Source organism: Marmota flaviventris, chromosome 5 (assembly GCF_047511675.1).
Source record: "Marmota flaviventris isolate mMarFla1 chromosome 5, mMarFla1.hap1, whole genome shotgun sequence".
Lineage (NCBI taxonomy): Eukaryota > Metazoa > Chordata > Mammalia > Rodentia > Sciuridae > Marmota > Marmota flaviventris.
The window spans coordinates 158,338,606-158,365,140 of NC_092502.1; the positions used below are offsets into that span (position 1 = coordinate 158,338,606).

General features: G+C 43.4%; 1 protein-coding gene across 2 annotated transcripts in view; it reads left to right on the top strand.

Moving 5' to 3' along the window:
* Sema5a (semaphorin 5A) overlaps positions 1-26,535 on the top strand; it is a 450,631-nt gene that overhangs the window by 275,045 nt on the left and 149,051 nt on the right. For both annotated transcript variants that reach the window (XM_071612704.1, XM_027943895.3), the window contains exons 6-8: positions 9,739-9,801; positions 18,020-18,118; positions 19,828-20,041. In XM_071612704.1, coding sequence (XP_071468805.1) covers positions 9,739-9,801; positions 18,020-18,118; positions 19,828-20,041 — 376 coding nt within the window. The remainder of the gene's footprint in view (positions 1-9,738; positions 9,802-18,019; positions 18,119-19,827; positions 20,042-26,535) is intronic.

Below are 26,535 nucleotides of genomic sequence, written 5' to 3' on the forward strand. Positions count from 1 at the left end.
AATATCAATGAAATATAATTCCAAGCCAAACCAACACAGAAATGCAGGTTTCTGTGTCCTCATTTGTATTCATGCCGTGATGACTGGCATTGTTTTCTTCATCTATATTATGTTGCCTCAGAATAATAACCTTGGTCGTTCATATCAGTGGTTAGATGCAGTCGCTTTGGACCCCTTTAGCTATAGTCCCAGATGAAATCTCATCAGGTGGCTAGGAAATTCAATCTTGTATTAGGTCTGGATGATTTAGCTTACTTTTCCAGCAGTGCTAGATGATGATTGCCAGTAGTCACCTGGTATAGGCAAGAAGGTGTTTGTCAAATCCACCCTGCAAATAGCACTGTGAAGACATTCCCAGGACAGGAGTCATTGTATCAAGTTGTTCATCCCTATAAAATGTGAATCCTAATAGACTGCTGCTTGTACTTTTTAAATTCTATGTTCTAAGCCCTTATGTCAATGTCCCATAAGGTCTTCAAATAGTCTTAATAAGTTCAGTTCTGTCTAATGTTATTCAGGACTTTCCATAATTAACTTACTCCTTTGGAGTTACTTTTTGCATGTGCAGAATAAGTTACTTCAGATGAAACTTCTGATTTTAATGTTTGTGATGTAGCTATTTAAATTTTAGCAAACATCTCAACTTCTGTTGAACATTGCAGATATTGTGATGTTGGATGACAATATCTATGTGATGTAGGATGTAACTGTGTGTTTAAAATAGAAAACGTAATATGAGAAGTGATCCTTCTTCAACCACGTGCTTTTAGGAAATGTTGATTTAAGCAAAATAGTCCTATTTTAATTCACTGTGATGTCACTAATTTTATCCCAGACTTGATTGACTTTGAATTGGGTTTCTCATTTACTAATAGTTTAGGAAATTCATGTATAAAAGTAGACATTCCTTTAGTAATTTTCCCCTCACTGAACTTAGCCTTACGAATTGGACAAGGTGCCATTTTTCAAGGCAATCCTTACGTCAATGCATGAGAACAACTTTTTTTGGAAACTCCGGAGTCAAGAACATTTCTTTGAAACTGCAGGCAAACTTTGAAACTGCCACTGTTGCTAGCCCCAACTTCAAGCTCGACTTTGATTCCTAGCAATACTTTGCAAGTTTATCAGTTGTTTGATGCCTCTTTGTCTGATGAGCATAACTCTAGGCTTATCCCGGGGGGTGGACTGTCCTTATTCACAGGACTCCTTCCCCATGCACTGCCTTCACAAAGCCATCCCAGTGGGCTTCACCTGTGCTCAGGAGGAGGGTCCTTGTACCTCATTTCCACCACTCTGTTTTTCTTTCCTTGTGTCTAGCACAAGCACTTCAAGTTACTCATCAGAGCCTTTTGGTTTCTTAGAACACTGACTTGTCCACTGTGGTTTCTGAAACCCTGGAATTCTAGAGGTGCTTTGGAGAGTTTGGACACTACAATGTTTTAGTTCTATTACATAAGAAATATTGACCTCGCTATATACCACCTCCCAAGTTTTAAGGCTCTGGAATTCCTCCATAAAGTAATTTTTACTGTGACATTACCGGGATCTCCTGGTCCTTTGTAAAGCAGAGAATTCTGTCATTTCAGATTATTCTCCCAAGGAACTGAGATTTAATGGTGGCCATATTCATAACTCCTCGGTTTATATACATTTGCACTTTTTTCTAGTTGTAGAAGAAACACAAATAGTTGGAAACTGAGAGTGCTATGACTCAGTGGCCACTTGACCTCACAATTTCAAATGATTTCATGTTCAGTTTTGCACATACAACACAACTTTACTATGATGCCTCTTTTATCTCCTTTTATATAAGATTATGGTTGACAAGTTACCTAAACAAAGTCATCTACTACTGAAAGTATGGAAACCCCTGCTCTGGCCCTGCCCTTCTCCTCTCAGAGAAGGCACCTTCATGTTCCAGGCTCATGATCCTAGTGAACTGAAGTTTAGAAGAGAAATCATGGAGGGCCATTTGCCACAAAGTACAGCAGCTGGTGGGCTCACCCCGTCAGCTCAGGGGCTTTAAAGCCTCATGCACCCATTCTCCATGGGGTCCCTGGAGGGACACCCTGCAGCCACTTCTGAGAGTGGGGGCACAGGGCACTCTGTATCCCTTTATCTGTCTAATAGTCATGCCTTGAATGCTATTTAAGTGTGAGGCATGCTTTAGTGGTGTAGATGCAGAAGTGAACCAGCAGCCAAGCCCCGCCCACGGGCAATCCACTTTCTTATGGGTAAAGAAGCAGCAGTTGTAGTTGTATGTATGTGGTTCCAGACACTCAAGTAGGTACTGACATTAGCTAGGACACTCAAACAAAGGTGTGAAGGAGGTATGGACATTAGCTAGGTGGGCATGTGTGGGAGGGTATTCCAGGGAGTAGGGCCAGCTGGTTCAAGGACCACACTGAGCAACAAAGTCACCTGGAAGAAAGTAGGGGAGGAGCAGAAGGAAACAAGTAACCAGGTATGACAGAGCAGTCCAGGTGGCTTTGGCTTTTAGTCAGCAGTTACTGCATTTCTTTACTGATTTCTTTGAAAAATTTTATAGTAATAGTTCTCATATAAAATGTTTATCTCATTAAATGAGATAAATATACAGAAAGCATTTCATACTCTGGCTTGCACACCTCAAGTTCAATGGAGTATTATCATTATTTGTATTAGATTGGACAACTGATTGTTTCCAGAGCAGTAACCCTAATTTCTGCATTATTGTCAACCCAAAACTTTCATGTCCCATTATTTCTATTGAACTCTGGGGTCTTAGCCGAGCAGTAATGGGAACTTAACCCCTAATACGAAAATAGAATTCTACTGCTGTGTCAGGAACAGACTGCATTTCTCTCTTGGAGATGTTTAATTTCACAAAACCAACCCAAGATTCCTAGATCAAGAACCTGGCCACACGCCTGTTGACGGTAGAGTGGCGCTCGATGAATCATGTGCTGCTTAAAATCGATACGAGGGCTGTGAGTGGGTCCAGAGGCTTTGAAAATGAATACATTCCATGACAAGGGGGTCGATGGCTTTTGTGATTAATATTTACTGAATGGCAACAGCTCTGAACTTAGACTTGCACACATTTCTGTGCTTCAGGTGGATTTTTTTTGAATTATGGGAAGGAGAAACAAAGAAGCTAGGAGAATGGGGTAACCAGGGGAAGCTGATGTGAAGGTGTCAGGGACAGGGAAAGACAGGCTCCTGCTGTGAGCCACACACAGCCTCCGGCTTGGCCAGCCACTGAAAACCTGCAGACTTTGGAAAGATATTTATTCAGTGCCTCAGCCAGAATCTGATGGTGATAGTGGCCCTCACACTTGAGTGGGGGTTCTGAACTGAGAGAGATGAGCAGGAAGCATTTAGCACTTGGCTAGCACATCACAAGTTTAATCAATTGTCATCATTATTTTGCATTAGATTTGGCAACTAATTTTTCCCAGAGCAGTGAGCCTAACTTGTCCACTACTATTAATCTAAAGTTCTTAATTTTGTCACAATGTTTGTTCTGGGTTGAAGAGTATCCTTCCCAAATCTGTTCCTATCCAGGCTCTTAGAATGTGACCTTATTTGGAAACAGGGCCACTGCACATGTAATTAGTTAAGATGATGTCATTGCTGGACTATGATGGCCCTACTCCAGTGACCAGTGTCCTTATGAGAAGGACATTGGGACAGAGAGACCTGGAGAGGGCCCTGTGATGACGGACGCAGAGCCGGGAGGAACCAGGGCTGACAGGAGCTGCTGTTTGTGGGAGAGAGGCCTAGACAGATTCTCCCTGTTTCCAGAGAGAGTGGCCTGATAGCACCTTGATTTCAGGCCTCCAGTCTCCAAAATTACAAGAATGATTTCCGGTCATTAAAGTCACTCAATTTATGATACTTTGTCTCATAGCCTTAGGAAGAGGATCCATTGTCCATGTCAATTAGTGAACAGAATGTCCATCTGACAGGTTGGCAGCCTCTCTGCAGCTATTCAGAGTAACTTTGACTTGATGTTATATGAAAAAAAATTCTTGGGTTTTATTAATATGGAGTTGGAAAATATTATAACACACTTTCGTGGGAATCTCTAAGGTTAAGATGTATTCCCTAATTTGGGATTGATAATGAGCATCAAAAAACCGGGGCTTAGATGATATAACCAAAGTCCTCTTCCTGCCTTCTGATTTAGAGGTTGCCAAGAGAGAAGAATTGGACTTGCCTTATTTTATTGAAGGGAAATGTAAGTGTACTGCGTTAATATGGAAGGTGAACACATGTGTTTAATGCACACTAAGAAGGAAAGGCAGAGGGGAATGTTGGGCAGTTACTTGAAAAGTGACTAAAGTATGTGCCACTTTGTGACTCTGACTGCACACAATGATTTTGAACTCAAGTTCAGTTGTTTTGTAAATGGCACGGCGGCCAGCCGAGGGAAGAGAGAAGATGACCCCACTCAGGGATAACCAGGTCGACATTGTATTCAAGTCACACAACAGTCACAGCTGCAAGTTCGGACTTGTCTTTTGTTCCAAACAAAGATATGGCCTTGCATTCCCTGGCAATTTGTTTATAATCGTCACCACAATGTAACATTCTCAGTGTGTCACAGAAAAACATGACATAAGAATATGAATGCAAACATATGAAAAAAAAAAAAAAAGCCCTCAGGTGGTTGTTAATTTTTGGCACTGTGTAATTACACTAGTTTTTTTAAATGTTATCTTTTGCCAGTATCTAATTAGCAGAGCCATCTGCTGAAAGAGCAGTGGCCCATCTGCCTTGAATGTTGTTCTCTTCATTTTTATGAAAAGTATCTGCCATTGCTAGTCCCTGTCTAATTAACTTCTCTTGCTGTGGAATGTAATAATGCATAGCTTTGTTTATATATTTCTGAGAACTGTGGATTTATATGTATGTTACACATACATCAAAAGAGCCAATCTTTTTTTCTTTCCAACATCTGATTTTATCCTGAGATCACAGATCCATTTATCACAACTGGAGCAAGTCTGCATGTGGAACAGTGAGGTGTGTTGTACCATGAAACAGCAGGCACTACCTTACTCCCCCAGGTCTTCTGCAGATATAAAAGGGTTTTCTGTAAGCATACCCTGATTGTAGCACTGTCGCTTCCTAAGAGTTGAGGATGCGGTAAGCTCAGTGTACAACTGGATCTGAGAGAACCAGCATGTGGCTTCCCTAACAAGGCAAACGAACACTGTTGCCTTCTTATATCCAATACTGTGCTGTCTAGGCCTAGGAAATCTGCTTACATTTTACTGTAAATTCATATCTGATGTGTGCAATTGTGATCAATATGTCTGCTTTTCCTTCCATCAATCACTATATAGCAGAGTACCTTATGTCTGATATCTGATAGATATTTAATGACTTTGTTAAATGGAAGAGAGGTATATAAGAATAAAGCAAAACTTTTATGAATTGATAGCAGACATATTTTTTTTAAACGTATTCACAGAAAACAATTGAGCCCAAAGGAAATATTTGTATCTTTTAAACACAGATGTTTCAAGCTCTTTGCCCACCGTAGATAGTCTTTGAGTCCTCAAGTAACCACAGTATTTTGGCTAGGTCTGCTCCAACGAAACATACAATGGACACTAAATGTTGAATAGGAGAAAGAATTAATATTCTTGTCTCTCCTGGGCTAACATGCAATAAGTAAGGATAAAAGATGACAAAACTTAAAGCTCTTAAAAAGATAAGTCTCAGGAGAAAAGGTCCATGAGAGTTGCATTGAAATCTGAAATATAGGATGCCTTCACATTTGTTTGGTCGTCATAAAGGTAGGTTTGGGTGGAAAGTGTTGGAAATGAATCTGAAGACAAGCAGTAAGACAGCTTCACAAACCAGTAGTGGATTTTGTTCCAAAATAATGATATGTGGATGGGTTTAGGGAAACTTTCATTGTTGTGATCAAAACACCTCGAGAAGAGCTTGGAGAGAAAAAAGGTTATTTTGGGCTCATGTTTTCTAAAAAAACAGTGGGTGGTAACTGGCTTCACCATTTTGGACCCAAGGAGAGGCCAAGCATCATGGTCAAGGAAAACAGCTCACTCATGGCATCCAGGAAGCAGAGAGGGAAAGGGGAAGGCACCACAAGAAACCTGCAGCCTTCAGGGCACCCCAGGGACCCCCCTCCTCCAGCCTTCAGTGACCATGCAGTTAGTCCATTTACACCAGGATAGACTGATGAGGTTACAGCTCTCACAATCCAGTCACTTCACCTCTGAACATTTCTGCACGGACACAGAAGCTTTGGGGGACACCTCAGATTCAAACCACAACAATTGGATAACAAAAGTCTACATTGAGAATAGAAAGAGAGGGTTTGATTAAAAGGGACTCAATTGATTAGGATGGATCTAGCAGAATAGAAGATTCCTGACCAGGTTTAAAAGGAAACTAAGTTCAAATGGAGGAGTGGATAACTTGGGGAAATGAGATCTGAGATAAGAAAGTGCCATTGATATCTGTGTTGGTGTCCTATGGACTATTTCTTTCTTCCATAATGCCAAGTGATCCAATGGGCAAAGTCCAGTTTACTGAGTGATAAGAAAGACACTATGGGATTAATCTAGAACTCAATTCTCATGTAATCTGGAAAAGTCCCTTTTGCTCACTGCATTCTTTTTATAGTTCTGTGATACCAAATGGTATGTGTTTATCCCTCCTATTTTCTGCAATAAAGTCCTATGCTTAATATGAAACTTGTCTAGATTCCGTCTTCTGTCTGAAGTGAATCCACAGAAAACCTATATCTTTAATGAATTCTGGATTTGAATATTATTTGCATGCTAATGACCCTGTAATAAAAATGCCTTTGGAAATTCATTTTTCTACTTTTAAAAATTGTCTTCAGAAAAATCTATAATACTTGTCTTATTTTCTGTTGGTCTGATAAACTTGTGTGAGCAGTGGTTATTTTCAGTAGACTGGGTAAAGTAGTGAAATGTTTATGAAAACTCCCACATTCTTTTTTCAATTACTTTCCCTTTTCCAGTCCTTAGCCAATATTTATCTTGAAAACGAGAAGGCTGCCTGAGCACCAGGTGGACTTGAGAAGCTGTTTGTTCTCCACGTTGGCAACAGGGTCTGAATGGTTTTGATGGCCCGTGACAAACACTATTCCCCCTTAATCTTGGGAGGAACCCACTTTGTCATAGTTCTTGTGTTTGCGGAAGAGGCCACTAATAGCCAGCAAGACCACAGGACCAAGGAGAGCCACTATGGATTCCTTTTTAGCTGAAATATTCCTAGTAATTATAGAACACTGGTTCCTTGCTGACTTACAGCACAGTGTCCTCGGATGACATAAAATGACAGTTGTGAGGAGTTCAAAGGTGCTAAAAGAGTATGTCACGTCCTGTTTTCAGTTTAAGTAAACACAAGACACACATATCTTTATTTTTTTTTTTTTTTATATGTATCATTTTAATAATATATTTCAAATGCTGCTACACAATTTTCATCATTTAGACTTCTAATAATTAATATGATACAAAACAAAGCAAAACAAGGCAAGATAGAAAATTACATGTAATATAAGTCACAACCAATAACCACTTCAAAGAACTACAAAAACTTCATTTAAAATGATTATCAGTTCATTAACAAAAGGTTGGACCTAAAATAAGGGACCAAGGGGAACAAATGAGATCATTTGATTTGGAAAAGAGGAAGATGAATTAAACAGTGAAGGACAAGATTAGTATACCAAGAGTAATCTCTTATTTGTTTTAGAGTAAGCTGCCTCAGATTCTCTGTGGAATGAAACAGGATATAAAGCATTTAATCAATCTATCACTAAAGATGAAAAGTAAAATTCCAACTGTGTTACCTATTCTACTGTTTCTGAAACTTTATTTTCCATTTTTCCCCTCTTCTTGATACTGTTGCAGTATTTGAAAAAAAATGTGGCATTTATACACAATGGAGTATTACTCTGCATTAAAAAATGACAAAATCATAGAATTTACAGGGAAATGGATGGCATTAGAGCAGATTATGCTAAGTGAAGCTAGCCAATCCCTAAAAAACAAATGTCAAATGTCTTCTTTGATATAAGGAGAGTAGCTAAGAACAGAGTAGGGTCGAAGAGCATGAGAAGAAGATTAACATATCTTTATTTACATAAAAACAACAGAGCGAGCTTTAAAAAGAGATCTCAGGGAGGCACAGGCTCCTTTTCCCCTTTGCCTCCTCTTCACTTCCCGGGATCTGTAGACACACCCCCTGGATCTTGTGCCCTGCCTCTCCTTCAGAGTGTCATCACTTTTGTGAGAAGCACTGGCCATCCTGGATGGAGCTTGTCTTCAGCTGCATCAGAGGCTGATTAGCTGATACTTCACAAGTGTGACCCTTCATCAGCACAGGAAAACATCACAGAAAGGATCAGGAATTCTCTTATCTGATGTTGACAGGGACAGAAGTCCCCAAAGTCTGCACCAGGGAGAACAGTGACAGTGTTGTTTCTGTTCAAGACTCTCTCGTGGTTCTCTCTGGAATCTTTTCTTATGTACTATGTTTGCCAAGTTAGATAAGTTAGACAAGATGCAGTGCGTTATGACTTAATCTCTGTTATGTAATGTTCTTTGGAGCACGGAGGATATTAGATAAGTTGTCAGCTTGACTTTATTATTCTCCCAAGCATAGGAGAATTAGAAAAAAAATCACTAGCAATAAGGGTAAAGTCAGTATTTTCCTTCATATCATTTGATATTAGTTTTTATTTGGTTTAGTTTAGTTTATTATTTAACATTAGTCTAAATTAACAAAATATTCTCTCACTTAGCCATTTTCCGGATAATGACTTCACTGGTATACATCTCAGTTTCTTCAGCGATCCAATCCAAATAATAACCCAGAAAATAATTGTAATAGAAGTTGAGGAATTGGAGAAAATATTTTCACCCTATAAAAATCTACACGCTGTTCAGTAATAGAAAAATAAGACAACTCAGATGCTCCAACTTGTTCAAAATGATTCACAATCTCAGTGTATCAATGTGTACAGGCATCATTTCTTCCTATGGAGCAAGAGCTTTCTGCTACTTTCACTCATCACATATTCTGTTTGTGATTTCATGTGTGAAGATGTACATCTCAAATTGATCAGCATGGATTAGATTTGGAGTCAGAGAAAAACATTGAAATGTCTTGGCTCTCAATATTTAGTCAAAGCTAATAACAACATGAAAATTGCTGGTATTAGAGGGTAGCAGTAGATGGATGGGCTCTTTGCACGAGCTAGGTATTGACTGTCATGTGTGTATGTATATATATATGTAAGGACATGCAAAGCTTCCCTCACTCGTCATCTAGGAATATGGAAGAGGGACATTCTCTTACAAAGAATTCTTCAGGTCTAAGTGAGCATTTAGGGCCTTGTGTTTCTGGGTCCCTCCTTTCAGTCTCCATTGGGTGTGTCATGTGGTTTTATTGTCCTGATTTCCCTTCAGTCAGCTCATTAACTTGTCTCTAACAGGGACTAGATCCAAAACTCCCATTACCACCTTTAGAAAGCAAATTCTTGCTCATGAGTCCTTTCAAGGCTTAGATTTGGATCCCAAATGTCAGCCCATGGCTGGATTTCATGCATTGTGCTTTATCCTATCCAGGTGTCGATGTGGGGTGCACCTGCATTTTCTAACCTGGTTATCAAAGCCTTCTTTAATGTCCCCCTTTTGTCAATCAAAGCCATAACATTTGCTGTTGCTTTGATGTTTTCTACAGGCCGTGGAGTGGGGGTGTGACGAGGCCACCAGGAAAGCCTGTTACAGCAAGGGCAAATCCAAGGTAAGGAGGGCATGGGACCAGGGTCATTGCCTGCCTCCATGGACTCTGTATAGCATTGTGACTGACCACATGGTGCCCGGTAATGTGAAAAGAGCAAGATTCACTATATGCACACAGAATATGCTCTTATTTTTTACATTCAATGACAATTGATCCCAACACCAATCATTTTCACAAAGGACAGAATAGAAGGTCGGATCTGATTTGCACTGTCAGTCATACACTCAGATCTGAACTTGACTGAAGGCTGAGTGACTTTGTAAACTTGTCCCCCATCATCTGGAGAAACTCCCCTCCAGCAGGTGTGCAGGCTGGCTCTGCCTCACCCTGTACTGGTCTCACTTGCTGGGTAACCAGTGTCTCCAAGTCTCACCTGCTTCTCTGCCCTTGAACTAAATGGTTTTGAGAATCAAACGCTGAGTCTGGGCTCAGTCAATTTAGCCATCAGGTTTCCCAGAAGGGAACTGAAAAAACTAGGAACCAAGGAGAGGAGCTGGAAGAAACTGCAGTCTCGACCAAGGAAACCCTCGGAGACAAAGAAAACAGAAAGGAAAAATTGATGATATTTACCAAGAGATATATATCTCCAGAAAATGTATCTGAGATAAACATCAGAAATGAAGGGGGGGAAAAAGTAGTTAGCTCCAAGGAGGAATCAAAACATGGCATCTTAAAATATCTCCCAAATAAATAAGTGGGTAATAAAAAAATCAAAAGCACATCAGAGAAATCTTTAACCTTCTCAATGAGTTTTATAAATTATGCATAAAATGTTTAAAAGGGTGCTTTTGAAATGGTTCTTTTCCTGCCTGTGATGTTGCATTGTCACGTTATAGATTCATCACACTCTCTGATCCTCACCTTACCTGTCAGGGCTCAAGGAGCAGCCCAGGTCCTTTCAGCAGGGCCACCTGGCCTAAGCCGTGAGCTGAAGGAGACACCGTCTCAAGGGCTCAGGATGGGAAATGACTTTCTTTCTTCAGGGTAACAGGATTCGCTGATAGGATTTCTGGCCTTTGTGTCCCTTGAGTATTAAAGAAAAGCACCAGATAACGTAGCCAGGGGCTTGACCACGTTGTTTGTGAGACCTAATCTTAGAAAAATCTGGGAGGCTTCCTTTTCCTAGTATGTTATTTCATTGGGGAGGAAAATTACTTTTGCTGAATCAAATTGGCCCCCCTTTCACCTTAAGCTGTGGTCAATAGATGAGTGATGGTTAAAAATTGCTGGGCATGGTGGTGCACACCTGTGATCCCAGTGGCTTGGGAGGCAGGGGGATTGCAAGTTGAGAGCCAGCCTCAGAAACTTAGGGAGACCTTAAATAACTTATTAAGACCCTGTCTCTAAGTAAAATGGAAAAAAGGGTGGGGATGTTGCTCAGTGGTTAAGCACACCTGGTCTCAATCCCCAGTAACAAAAAAAAAAAAAAAAAAAAAGAAAAGAAAAAGAAAGAAAGAAAAGAAAAGAAGCAAGTAAGATCCATGGGATAGGAAAAAGCACTTTCAGCTTCACTGAAGGGACCAGATGTTCCCACACCTCACTGAGCTTTTCTGATACGGAGAAACAAATTGAGGAAAACACATGATGTCAAATGAAGCCATACCTTTATGCTTCATGTTTTTGGATTTGTGGGTTAAGTATAATGGCAAGTCTTATTAATTATAAATTGATCCAAACTCTGTGGGTTGAATTTGTTAAGACTAATGTGTTAAAATAAATGAAGATGAATTTTAAGTCCTATATGCTTTGAGAAAGATAAATCACGTTTTCTTTCAGTTTGCATTCAGTACATTGATAAATTCACCCAGAGTTTTAAATACCCTCTGCTCCTCTGAAATAACATTCGGTTTGCACAGCAGGACTGTGTGCAGTGGGAGTTTACGGGTACAACATGAGGTGGTGGCTTCGTGGAGGTTTGGGGCCACTGCAGCCTGGCCCATGGGGAATGAGGGCAGAGGGTCCTCCATCTCCTGTGCAAGTCCCCTTCATATCTGTCTTGCTTTCTTAAAATGGTCATTGACATGATTGCCATCTACAGAATGACCCAGGCACAACTCCAGGGACACAGGAAGGAGAGGAGCAAGCTTGTCCCTAGGGACAGGAGAAACCACGCCAGGCACTGGGACCAACTCAGATAATGTTTTCACAGCTTGATGGAAATGTAATGTCTCTTTGGAGAAGTGGAATTCAGGCTTTTCTTAGTGATCATGAGTTTAGAAGGAGAATTCAACTGTTTTATGTTTGTGCTTATACTAGAGTATTCTGAGAACTTAAACAGAATTACAATGTTTCTCTTCTCCCTGAAATAAAAAGAACAATGCAAAATGTGACATCTTAAAAATGAGAAAAATGCCAGTCATTTTAACTGAACTCATTTTTTTTTCCTACCACCCCCTCCCCCCAAAGCAGCCTGTGCTGCTCGCATAACACATCTTACTGCCAAGTGGTCAGAATGCAGTGTGTGGAAGGAGGTAGTGGGGTGGCAGGGATGTGCTGCCCCGTGCCCACTTGCTCTTCTGATGAGAGCATTCCTCCATAAGCTGCAGAGGACAACTTGTTTCTTATTTTTCTGGGTGTTCCTGGGGCTAGGAACACACATCATTTCATGGGTAGTGCATGAAATTTACAATTTAGAGAATCCGGTCAAGAGAAGTTATCCATAGCTTTTAATTTGGGCAGGACTAAGCCAGAAGGTGGTACTGAGATGCTTAGTTCTTTGCAAGGTTCCACTTCTGATTTCCTTAGAATATGTTCTGCTCGCTGTAGCTGCAATGGCTTAACCATAAAACAGAAAAGAATCTGTCTTTACGGATTCAAGACATATTATAATGAAATCTGCTGCATTTAGTTCTTTCTGAAGTAGCATTATAGAAATCACATTCTAGAACTATTTAAATGTATTTCACATAAATGTTAGTTTAAAGACAAATAGTCAGCTGTATCATCGAACAAGAGCTCCTTGTCTGTGCCGGGTTCTTGTGTCTGGACGGGAGCTCCTCCTACCCTGACATTTAGGAACTTGACAAAGAAAACACAACTGACCATTGAGGGACTGAAAGAGCTGCTTTATGCTGATGTTACACTTTGTAGTTCTCAAAGGGCTCTTATTTATGATCCCATCTCTGGATTTTTGACACTAAGTCCCTAGGATTGTTTTGCTAGTTAGTGGGATCATTTTGATTAAAATCCAGGGCTCTCTGAATTGTTCTTCCTGCTGTATCCCTTGGTCTTACTTCTTGAGTTGCCAAAGCATCTGGTAAAGAGGTAAACTCCTAGGGATGAGGAGAGGAAAGGCATGACACCCCCTGCCTAACAACTTGGTGGTTGACATTTTCATCCGAAGCCTAAACATTTATGAAAGCTGTAATCAGTGTGTGTGACACACTATAGAACCACCTCTGTTCTTTTTAATCATTTTGAAAATAGAGTGTGTTTTAGGTAAAATACTAACATCATGTTAAGATGATGCAAACCAAATTTTTTTTTTATTTTGTTATCAAGGTATTTAAGTATCCTACAGAGTCAGTGCAGTTGAGAATATACACAGTATATTTTAATATATTAAGCCACTATACATCATGTAGCATATAATATACAATTATACACAGGTGTGTGCTTATTTATTCCTCTTTCTCTTTATATGTACAGTCACAGCCTCCTCATTCTTGGGTTCCACCAACCAGGATCATGTGCTGTGGAGTGAGGACCACAATGGTCCCATCTGTACTGAACATGCACAGATTTTTTTTTTCATTTATTACTTCCTAAACAATACAGCAACTATTTACATATCATTTGCATTGTATTGGGTGTTATAACTCATCCAGAGATAATTCAAACTCCCAATTCAAATTGGGAGGATGTACAGAGTTCATACAGAAATTCTACCTCTTTTTTATGAGGGACTTGAGATCTTGGTATCTTTAGGGTTCCTGGAACCAATCCCCATGTATACCTAGGAGTACTATATATTGCATCTATAACATGTATGTACATATATGCATGTTTCAATACACACACACATCTGATTGGACACTATGTGTTTCTTTCTTTTTTTTTTTTTTTTTTTTGAGTCATCTGGTAATCATGACTTTGGTCAGTGTATATTCCCCTTTTCAAAGGTTCCTGCTATTACTATAAATGTCTGCTCTTTAGCACTCTGGGTGCTCACAGAGGTAATGCATCAAGAGAAAGCCAGTACTGTCACCAGGAATGCCCCAGTTGGCCTCAGGCCAGAAGGCTTCCAACCCAACCCCTCCTCCCTGGAATCCATAGGTTGTGATGAGCTGGGTGCTTCTCAGGTGACACTAAGGGGTCTGCTCTTTTTGCAGGTCTTCTGTTTACACAGATAGGTAGGTTTTTTTGTTTGTTTTTAAAGCAGAACAGACCTGTTGAGGGGCAAAAAAAAACCCCACAGCCATTGTGTCTGTAAAACACAACCATTTCACTCATTAAGAAATTAGCCCTAAAATGTGCTTTCTCTCCAGGGTCTGGGTGTAGGACCCATGTCCTTGAAACCAAGTGGGCATTACCCATCCCTCTGGAAAGCCCCTTCTGAGTCAGTGACCTTGCATTTGGGCTATCTAGTCTCATAGACTCCCTTGCTGGGAGTCAAGGACAGGTGGATCACACAAGGGTCCCTTTAATATTCAAGTGTTATTATCCAAATGTCCATTGGCAGCGCTCAGTGTCAACCAGAAGCCATGTAGCAGCAGGCTGCTGTGGCCGGGGAGATGTGCACTAGCACATGCTGGAGAAGTAGAATTCACTAAATCCTCTTAACCCATTTTTAAGGTAGAGAAACGGAATAAACCAAAGAATTCTTAGATGAGAAAAGGAAAAGCATAGGTATTTAACTATGCTGATTTATAAGAGAAACCTTTAAAAGAATCCTCAGGGACTTCTGCACAGACGGTGCCTGTAGTTGAAAGTGGTGATTCCAAACACTGCTCTAAGCAAGTTCCCATAGCCCAAGAGAAGGCTGAGTGGGGAGCAGGGATTAACAGAGAGATTTGCTGGTACATCTTCCACCGGATTATCTGTGTCTTCGAACCGCCTGCAGGAGTAGGCTCGGTCTTGCAAAGCCTGCACTCTATGCCATTTCCTCTCATTCCTAAATGTAACTGTGCTCAGAAGCTGAGTACCTCAACTTTCTTCCTTTTCTGTTTTTGCATTTTCCTGCTTGTACTTGCCCCCATCTCTCTTTATAAGAAATTATTGCTTTAAGTGTGTGTATTTGTTTAGATTTCAGGTGAGACAGTTAGTGAGTTTTCAGAAGGTGAGCACAGGGAGAACCTGAGCCTATCTGAGCCTCATGTCTTGATGACACAGCAGAGGTGCAGCCTCCACTGGCCTTCACAGGTTGCTCCTCAGGGACCTGAGTGAGCACACCTTGACCTGGACTCTTCCTCCTGCACTCTGCCTTTGGAGCTCACTGTGACCAGGCCCATTAGAACATTGCCCCAGGACCCTCAGCAGGTTCCACATCGTCGTAGGTGTCTCCAGGTTCCACAAGGCTGGGTCTGTCCTCCATCCCCTTAGAAAGATTCTCACTGGCCACCTTGTCTGGCTGCCCTGATCCCTTACATTGACCTCCTCCTTCCCTCCCTGCCTGCAGCACAGAGGAGCCCATTAGAGGGAGCAGCCCAGTGCATTCTTCTATCCTCTGCTCTCCTGCAACAGTTCTGCATCCTTCTCATCCCCTGTGTCCTCTGGGATTTTAGACTGCCCCTTTTGTCCAACCGGCCTCTCTGGCACACATGCTGCTGCATCCTGATTATCACACGACTGACCTACTTTCCAGTTCTTCGTCAGGCTTCTCATGGGCCATCAGGAATGTTGCAACCTACAATCTCATTTGCTCTTTGTTTTTCTTGAATGAGATTGAGATAAGCAACCCCCCCCCCCCTCATTTTATATCTGGATTGTTCCCCTTTCCAAAATCAACTAGAGGCCCTTGCTTTTTCCACCGGGCCTGTAGAACTCCGCTGCAAGACCGTATCTTTTCAGTCTGCATGACCTTCTTGGAATAATTCATCTGTGACTGTGTTGTCCCTGCTTATCTGACTGCTCCTGGTACATTTGTACCCAACGGAGGCTCTTGCTTTAAAAAAAGAAATGTTCCTTTCCATCTCATCTTGTTGTTAAAACAGCTCCAAAAGCAGCAACAAAAAAAAAAAAAAAAAAAAAAACAAACAAAATCCCCTGTCCTCTGCACTTTTGGTGATTTTCCGTCCTGCTCTCTACCATGGCGTCATTATCTTGTCTGTCACCCATCATGGCCCTTGGGCACACTTGCCCTGTGCTCTGGAAGATGTCACCCATCACAGGCCCTTGGGCAGGCACATTTCCTGTTTTAATTCTCACTGGACGTCATGCTTGCAGAAACTCCCGAGCATCTCTTCTGGCAGAGTGGGGTTTCTGCCACGTCCTCCTATTCCCAGCCTGGGAAGGGACTCTCCGGATACCTGTGCTTGACTCTTTGTCTTTGGGACTCTGCTGCCCTTTCCCCAGTTTAAGGAGGTCAGAGAGCAACATGCTTCTCAGGCTGCCTCAACTTCCCAGTCGCCAACGTGACTGTCTCTGTTCACTCCTGACTCCTTTGAAGTTAGCTGAGATCTTTCTGGGTTTGTTGTTTGTTTGTTGTTTTTTATTTTTATTTCTCATTTTATCAACCAGTGATGATTTGTTGTTACCCTTGTTAGTAATAGTATTTCAATACATGTTTAAAAGCAGACTCAGTATCTGGGTGCTTTTCCTTGTCAGAGGCAGGCTGTGGGTTCTGCAGATCAGTATCATATTTGAGACGGGGCTTCACTTGGGCTGAGGGAGGACTGTTCTGCCACAGGATCTGCACTGTCCTGAGTTCATACAGTACGTGATTCAATTATCAGGACACCATGAGATGTCACCTGTGCCCCTATCTCTATGTCCTGCTGATTTGCCAGGTTCTGGCATTGTCCTTTCACATCTGACACCTTGGTCCAGGCATGAAGTGACAGAGTGGGAATTATGAAGGGGCTTCCCACACGCCCCTTTGCTTCATTCTCCCCATGTCTATCTTATCTTGCACATCGAATCTCAGTGTCCTCTAATGGGAAGCATGAGCTCAATTCAAAATGTCACTCACTAACAGCATTTAATGGGTCTTTCAGTGTCAGGACAAAATGCACACTCTCTAGGCTGGCCCAGGTCTCGCCCCCAGCGTATGCACTGCTTTCTCTGTTCCAATGAAGTTACTAAGCTTTCCCTCATCATCAAGCCTCAGCCCAGTGCAGTACCCTAATCTGACCCGATGGGCTTTCCCTCCTTTCTCACTAAAGGCTGGCATGTACCCTTTAAGCACCTCCTCCAGGAAGCCACACGCAATCTCCTTCTTCCTTTAAAACGCATCAAAGGGGTCAACTCCTCAGGAATCCTTCCCACCCCTTCATTCTTCCTTTCCCCTTTGGAACTGAGTAACAGGATGTTCCTCTGTGCAGCCTCATTATAGCATGTGGACAGCTCTATAGACAAAGTTATAACCCTTCTAATTTTTCAGCCTTAACTGTGACTTCTAGCACTGTGCCTGCTGGATAGTAGCCGATGAATGACTGAAGAGCTGTCTCCTGCTCACACAGCTGTCACTGCTATGGCCATACCACAAAAAATAACCCGTCTCTAGATTTTCCCCAGCATGGGGGAAACCCTTCTTTATTAGTAATATTTTTGCTTGTCAATCAATGAGTTAATAGAGTCTATAGATATTTCCTGTGCATTTAATACAATTCGAGCCTCTCAAGAAAAACTTGTTCCAGTTCTTGACAGTTTTACGTATAACCTTCCTAGTGAAGAAGCATTTACAAGGTTTTTATGAAGTGCCAGGAAGGTTTTCCAAGACTCTGTTTCACGAGCAGCATCTAATAGATTCCTTTTATTTATTTTCCTAACACATGCCCAGGAAAATATAAAGTTTGCACTACAATTCAAAATGAACTCATGATGATCAAAAGAAGATGCAAATTTTGAGAATTTAATTGAACATTCTTATATCATTATGAATATTTTCTGTGGAACTAGTCTGTAGATATGGAAAGCCAGATTAACATTTTTTGTGACTTTTGGTCAATATCTCAGAGGCTTATTTATTTTTTTATTAACCAGACAAAAAATGCACTCATGCTTCTCTTCCTCTTCCTTAGAGGCCTTGTCAATCATCTCTTGTGCTTTTCTTTTCCAGGAGGAGTGTCAGAACTACATCCGGGTGCTTTTGGTGGGTGGCGACCGGCTCTTCACCTGTGGAACAAATGCCTTCACACCGGTGTGCACCAACCGCTCGGTAGGCTGCATGGGAGTCGCCAGAACTTAGCTTTGCAGATTGTCCAGACCCTAAGTGCATTTCTATACAGCAAGGGGGTTCTCTTTAATTTAAAAACAATTTTGATAAAATAAATATCTAATTTTTGATTTATTTCTAATTGAAAATGCTAATAATAAAGGAAACAAATAGTTATTGGTCCTTTAAACTATTTCAATTAGCATTTTCCCTACCAGTGACCCTAAACATTAATCCAAAGCATATTCTTTGTTTTTCTTATCTAAGAGATATTGTTTAAGTATCAAAATCAGAATCCAGAGGAAGAAAATATAATCTATAAATTGGATTAAAAGCATGTAAAACAGAGAGAGAGAGAGAGAGAGAGAGAGAGAGAGAGAGAGCAAACAAATATGAAGAAGGGTGAAGTAAAGGTACAACTGATCCTCTCTCTGAGCCTGTTGTTCCACACAGGGATCTTCATTAGACAGGTCGGTCCCATTGTAGGAGCATGGCAGTATCAGCACGCATGCCTGATATCTTCTTTATCAGAGAATTAATTTAATTTTTCTTAGGGTATATAATGAGAAATGCCACTATGTTAATCTCCGGTAGGGCAACTTCTCTCCCAACCTTAATTCATCATGTTTCTACTGTTCCTTCTTTAAAACTTAATGATCAGGGACTGGGATTGTGGCTCAGTGGTAGAGCTCTTGCCTTGCAGGTGTGAGGCACAGGGTTCGATTCTCAGCACCACATAAAAATAATAAACAAAATAAAGGTATTGTGTCCATCTACAACTAAAAAAATAAATAAATAAATAAAAACTTAACGATCAGTTATTGGGAATTAAGGGAGGAGGCGGACCCTAGGAGACCATGTTCCAGAGAGATCCCAGGCTCCGCACACACTTCAGTGCTTGACATCAGCAGTGTCTCAGTCCTCGATGTCTACCCAGTGAGGTGGCTCCTCTTTGTGGGCCTGTTTTATGAAAGAGTCTGAGAGTTTGAGTAACTTCCGCAGGGCCAGATATCCAACAGTAGACAACCGCGTGCCTGCGCCTCCGCTGGCACCCTCTGCACTGTTCACTCTCAGTTAAGAGTTAGGACCCAAATTGGTTCTTGCCAGATTCCACAACCTCCACGGAGCTCCTCTCATTCAGTAACTGTCAGGAATCCTGCATTTGGGAAGCTGTACTCAGCAAGATGATACCAGGACACCCCTGTGGCTCTCAACTGAGAGGAAAATATATTACAGGGATGCGCATACATGGTCCACACACCGCCCGTCATTACCAGGAACACATTATTTAGGGCTACTTGCAATTTTTTTTTTATCCACAGTTTATATTGATCAAATTGTATATAATCCTTTATTGTGATTTATATATCTACCGATATTGAAGTGGGGTTCTTCATCAAAGGTGAAAATAAGCAGCACTCATGTATTATAAATCAGAACCATAAATACAATAATCTAACTTCACATGTTGTGGATATTCAGTAGCATGAGGTGCAGTGGCTCTAAAGGAAGCAGACAGACAGTGAATGATAGGTTCTCCAGTCCCGATCACAAGGCTGTCTTCATGAAGTTGGAGTGTGAAAGTTTGTCATCTCCTATGATCCCAGAGAGTTTATTGCACACTCTTTACTCAGAACTGCAGAGACGGGGTCCACCAGCACCTTTTAAGGGTTCCTGGAGTCTAACTGCTGCCCCCATTGTCTTCACAATAGTTGAGTAACCTGACCGAGATCCATGATCAGATCAGTGGCATGGCACGCTGTCCATACAGTCCCCAGCACAACTCCACGGCTCTGCTCACGGCTGGTGGGGAGCTCTATGCTGCAACGGCCATGGATTTCCCAGGGCGTGATCCTGCCATTTACCGAAGCCTGGGGATTTTGCCGCCTCTCCGCACGGCCCAGTACAACTCCAAATGGCTGAACGGTAAGCCGCACAGTCACTCCAGTGCCCCCTCTCATTTGTGTGTGACACTGTGTTATTTGATGCTCGAAAATGAACTGTCAGACTTTCCAAAGAAAATCAAAATCTCCATTTTGTAAAGAAATCTAAATGTAATGCATTTACTAAGGATTGGAAGAGCATCATGTGACTCTTTAGTAAATAGAAAGATCAATGATGTTCTTTACCCGCTAGGCCATAATAGGAGGGCTTATGTTATTTGACCAGTCATCAAAGTTCAGCCGCTTTTTCCTGATCTGTTGTTTGTTTGCCTGCTCATGACAAAGTCAGAAGAGGGTGCTGACCGTCCAAGCCAAGACAGGCTGTGGGTCCTGATATGTGCTACCTGAAATCCTGTGCTCTGCACATGCATGAGTGTGACCTCACACACACACACACACACACACTCACTCACAAAGGCAGTGTGGGTACCATGTGTCACTCAGCATTTATGTGGTAGTTTCCAGAAAGATGCTGTCCTGAGTTTGCCAGTGTGATATTTACTAATTTGATGTTTCCAGCTATAGGAAGGTTGGATGCCCTTTTGCCCAGGACAAGGGAATTGTGTAGACAAGAGTTTCTCACCCCCAGCAACAGTGCTGTTGGGGGAAGGTCATTCTTTGCTTTGGAAGAGGCATTGTCCTTGCTGTAGGGTGTTCAGCAGCATCCTGACTATACCTACCATTGGATAGTGGCATGGCCCTCCACTCAATTGTAGTGACAAAAAAAAAATTATAAATTTTCAAATATCCCTTGGAAAAAAGTACTGGTTTGGACCTATTACTGTGCATATTTATCTTGGTGTGTGTGTGTGTGTGTGTGTGTGTGTTGTGTGTGTGTGTAGATACACACACAAAGTATTTTGCCAAATTATATAATCAACTTAAGCATCACTGTTTGCCTCTAAGTACCCCCTTGTAGAAAAAAGAATGTCCTCATCATTAAGTTCCCACGGTAGCTGAATGGCAGTATTGCTTCCAAATGGCAACGTGGATTGTTCTCCCAAACTGAAGCAATAACTGGATTTCTCCCATTAACAGAATCTTTGTTGAATTGTTTTTGACTGAAAACAACACTTTATGGGCAGTCTCTTTTGGGCCCTGGAATTCCATTTGTGTGACTTTAAGTTGTTCTATTTATTGTTGATTTTTATAACAAGCAAAGGGACCAGTTGAGAAATCAAACAAGACCTCTGCCTGCCACCACAAAGGCTTGTGATTAGCATTGCTGAAAATAAACAAAGTGGAACTGGAAGCACCATGTCTCTCTCCCCAAAAGTGACTCCTTAAGAACATCAGGCCGCAGTGGGAGTTAGAAACACTGCTCCCTCCTACGTGAGACCCTGAAACACACTGACCAGTCAGGTGGTGAGAGTCCCTTACCTTCCGGCTGGAATCCTCTCCATTTGGGAATTGGGTGATGTCATGCAGGTAGGAAAAGAGCCACCTCTGTGCTTGGCATGGTTGTGGTGGGCATAACATTGTTATTTGCTGCACAGAGAGATTAATGTTTTAGATTCCTCCCATGGACTGCCACTCGTACATCTGGTAATTCCAGAAACTGAAAATAATTTGAAGGTAAATATGGTGGACCTTCCACCCAGTCATGGTGTCAGTATAGCTCACATGACATTGAATAGCCTGCATTTCTCAGAAGAGGACACCCACCCTTGCATCTTCTGGCCTCCATGGGAGACCCTCAACTCAGGCAGAGAGTGCGAGCCAGGCCTGAGGGCTCTCAGGTCTTGCAGGTGAAGTGCCATCTTGTGTGTTGTGGGGCACGTTGTCTTTTACTGAATCCTGAGATGCTGTTTCCTCTCCTGGTTCTCTGGCTTCTGACCGATCTTCCACCCAAGATGGACTCTGGCGGTTGGCTACCCTGTAGCTCTGCTCCTGCTCTGCTGGGCCTGCACATAAGAAGATTTATTCTCACCAAGTGACTTGGAACCCCCACTTTGCAAGCCATCTGCCCTTTACTAGATATGCTCATCCCAGGTCCTTTCTCCTTAGATCTTCCACTTCTAATCTCCCTCGCCAACTCCCTGCAGACCCAGCCCCAGGGAACCCCCGTCTTGGCTTCCCCTCTCTGACTCATGGCCTGCTGGAGAGAGTCGCCCTGCTGAGGGGAGGAGCGATGTGATGTAGTGTAGCCTCTGCCCTCAGCACAGGCCCTCAGGGTGACTCTGCATTAGTCACAGCCCCCAGCCCCCTCTCTGTCCCCCTTCTACTTCCCACTCCAGTCCTCCCCTACTCTGAATCTCAGCAGGTGCCTTTCACCTCTTATTTCCCAGAGAAATGCTAGGTCTCAGAGATGTCCCCCTAGGAGCCCTGCAAACATGCCTTGTATTGTCACTTTTGTCCACAGCTGATTCTTTCCCCTGCTTTCTAGAGTTACTTCCTTCCTTCTTTCCTTCCCTCCCTCCCTCTTTTCTAAAAGTGTCACGTTATTCATTGTCCTTTCTTTTTACCATAACCTCTCCTTTATTCCTCTCCAACGTTGACTGTCATTATTTTAGAAAAATGCTCACATTGCTTCACTCGTAAATAAGACAAAAACAAAGAAACCCAAACCAGCTAAGTAAACAACACTTTATCTCTGCAGTGTCCAAGAATGCTCCTATTTCCTGTTGTAGTTTTAAAGCCTTTTTAAATGATGCTTTTATGCTCTGAGCTTTTAGCCGATTGATTGCTCCCGATTCAGCCAATTGATTGATGTGACTGCCAGGTCCCCTCCACCCGCACCACATCAGAGCCACCTGCAGTCCAATTCCAGATTGGGGCCTTCACTCTGACCACAGCACGTCTGGCCTTGTATCTGAGAGCCTCATGCTCTGTCAGGCTCGGGGAGTTTCATGCCTACCTGTCATTTCCCTGTCCCACCTGTCTTGGGTGGACTGTGTTAGTGTCCTGAGACTGCCATCACAAACTACCACAGACGGGTGGCTTAAGCAACAGATGCTTATTTTCTTCAGTTTTAGAGGCTGGAGTCCAAGATGAAGGCTTCTGTAGGACTGGCATGTCCTTGCCGTGTAGATGACCAAATCCTCCTGGTCTTCACAGGGGCTCCCTTCCACTTGTTGGTATCCTAATCTACTCTCTAAGGACATTGACCATACTGGATTCAGGCTGACACTAATGACCTTGTTTTAGCCTAATGACCTCAATAATAACCAGGTACAGCCATGTTCTGGGGTACTGGAAGTTGGGGCTTCAGCATATGAATTTAGGAGTACACAGTCCAGCCCAGAGCAGGCTCCAGATTCAGCCATTCATCTGAGCTGGACACATGCACATCTCTGACGATTCCTTTCCCCACTCCCCAGACACACTGTACCCTGTCCACTGAGGCCCACATGCTGGCTTCTAGAACTGGGAGCTTCTTCCTATTTCCTCAGTTCTTGCCTGAAACGCCGCACAAGCCCCTCTCTGACCTTCTCTGCTTGGAGCAGCCAGCACGAGCTGTTGAATATGGTCACCTAGGTGGCTTTAGTCCCTGTCCCTTTCCTGCCTTCCCTTTGCTTGGAGAAGAACACTCCACTCTCTGGTGTTTTTTGGCTTGCAGTGACTGTTCTATGACCTCTAGCCCATCTGCTTGCTCTCTCTCCTCCCGTCCATCCCTGTCAAGCTGCTCGCTGAAGTCCTCCCATGACCCAAGACCCTCCTGCGCTGGCCCATTGCCCAGGCCGTCCCCTCTGCCTGGACAGTCTCGCCCAGATCCAGGGAGCTGCCTTCTCAGTCCTCCAGGCTCAGCTCCTGCGTCTCCCTGGAGGAGCCTCCTCTGGCCGTCCATCTTGGAACCTCTAGGTGACCGTGCCACTGCTCTGCCACATCCTTTGTGGCAGGAGGCACAATTTGTCATCACATGTTGATGTTTCCTATCTCTAGAAAGCTGCTTCCTTACCAGATTTCATTGGTCTTGTTCATTCCTAGGGATCTGCAGTCCCTGCACAATGCTGCAGGTGTTAACAGGTGAACTGTAGGGTGGAGGGGTGGTCTCCCTTCTACCAGTCCTCCGTCCCAAGGAGGAGCAGATGGACGTTTCTAAACACGTTGACTCTTATGTCCTTCAAGTTTTTACTAAGTCTCATTCTGTGTTCAAAGTGGTCACGATCACAGGCCTGGTAAGTAATTGTGAATGAGAGTGACAGGGCTCATGGACACATGGGACAGTGGGACTGAGGCAGTGACAGTGCCCTTGGAACAGTGCCAGAGCCTGTGGTAGGTCCTCGAATTTTTCTAAAGAAGTCAGAGATGTGAACTGTCCTGTGCAATCCCTGGCTTTGCAAAGCTGGCAGCTGAGCAACCCTGTGGCTCCATGAACCAGCACAGAAAGGCCACACGTCCCTTGCTAGAGGTGAATTCAGCCCGGGCTGCAGTTCCAGGATGAAGCCTGAACTCCGCCCCCTGTCAGGTGCCTGGGGAGCTGGTCCTGCCTTTTCATCTCCTGGTCTCTCTTCTCACCCTGCATCTTCTTCCTAGAACCTCCCTTACTCCCTCCTCTCCTGCACTCAGCCTTTGTTCTTCCGGCTCATTTCTCAGCACCCTTCAATACCTGCACTGAGAAGCCCTCCGTGACTCTCCAGTTCTCCTTCCTCAGGGAACCACAACACCCGTGCCTGGCTCCATTGCCCTTGATCCGTCCCCGCCTTATTTGCATTTCTGTGTCCTCACTGTACAGTGGAGCCCAGAGGTTTGGGATAGCACTCTGCGCCTTTCCTGATGTTCAGTCTAAGGCTTGCGGGTGGAAGGCAGAGGCTCTGAAGTCAGATGGACTTGAGATTGAATCTCAGTTTCCTCATCTGCAAACTGGGCCTAATTATCCCCCTGAGCCTGCTGCTCTGAGACTATGATGAGCCTGTGGGATGAAGATGATGATTAGCCCCAGGCTCCTAATTATCAGTTACCAATCAATTAAGGCATTTGCCATGAACTCCTCATGTCTGATACTTATCTGCCGCATGGCAGGCAGTCAGTCAGTGGTTGTTGACAGTGAATGAATGAACACTTTGGCCTCTGGTTCCTGAATTACTGCAGCTACCAGCCCCTCCTTTCAACCTGTTTTCTGGCACTAAGAGGCCTACTTGGCTCCCTTGCTGTCCTTAGGGGCTGGCCTCTCCCTGGCCTGCTGTGCCTTATGCAGGCCTTGAGCACCTGCCTGGAACTGTCCAATCATGGCATCTCCAGACCTTCGCACAACCTGGAGCCTCCAGGAGGCCGTTGCTCAGCTAACAGCAGCTCACATACTATAAGCAACACTCACTCCTTTGTTTTGGATGCTTTCCAGTTTCTTCCAACCTTTTTGTGAGGATAAAAGAAAATTGTCTCAGCAGGAGGAGCCTGGCACATAGCACCTGCTAACCGTGGTCAGCAAAATGTCGGCTTCTCGGCTCACTGCTGTGATCTGCTCTGTGCGGGACAGTCTGCCTGTGCATGGGGCAGTCCCTTTCTCTTCTAGTTAGCTGATGGAGGACCAGCAGAACCATCCCTAGTACCTATTATGTGACCAAGAATCCTCCTCCCGCCAGCCATCAGCCAGCTCTGCCTTGTCAAGACAGCCCCTAGTACATTTTGAACAGGGTGGATGGTTCCTGGATTTCTTTCCTCCAGGATTCCCGAACAAAGTAGCAAAACTGTGTGACTCCAGATGAACAGTGTTTATTCTCTCAGAGCTCTGGAGCTACAGCTCCCAAATCCAGGTGCCGCCAGGGCCAGGGACCTTTAAGGTCTCCCGTGGGGGATCCTTCCTTGCTCCTTCGAGCTTTGGTGGCGTCTGTTCTGGGCCTTGTGGTGGCACTCCTGTCTCTGCCTCCATGGTCACATGGCCATCTTCCTGTGTGTCTCTGTGTAAAGTCCTCTCTCCTTAGAAGACACCAGTCATTGGGCTAGAGCCACCCTATGGACCTCATTTTAACTAGGTGACATCTGCAAAGACACTTTTTAAATAAGGTCATGTTCATACAAAAGGGAGGTTAGGACTTTAATATCGGTTTCGAGGGGACACAACCTACCCCATATCACTGTCTAACAAAGAAACGCTCCCAGGTGGAAACGAGAGCCACCATGCCTCACGTTCTGGCAACCATCTCACCTCCCTCCTGTGCTGCAGGGTCACTGTGTCTGTCTCTTGGGCTTCCCAATCAGGCGCATCTTCCTCTCTTGGCAGACAATGTCGCCTTCTGGTTTTCAGTAGCGTAAGAAGTCACTGGGCAGGAAGAAGAGAGCTCTCTGTCTGCTTTGCCAAAGGTGGAGAGGGTTTGCCCCTGTTTCTTTGTCCCCCCCTGCAGAGCACTGGTGTGGAAATACATTCCCTAGAACTGCTTCCATTCTCAGTGTAGCCTTCCCACCCCAGGATCTCGGGAAGGGAACCTCTCCCCATGCATGTCTGCACCATGCACCTTGCCTTGCTCCTTCCACACTAGAATCACTCCCTCAGAGGACGCAGTGAGGAGCTGGCAGAAATGACTGCCCGGACCCTCCAGG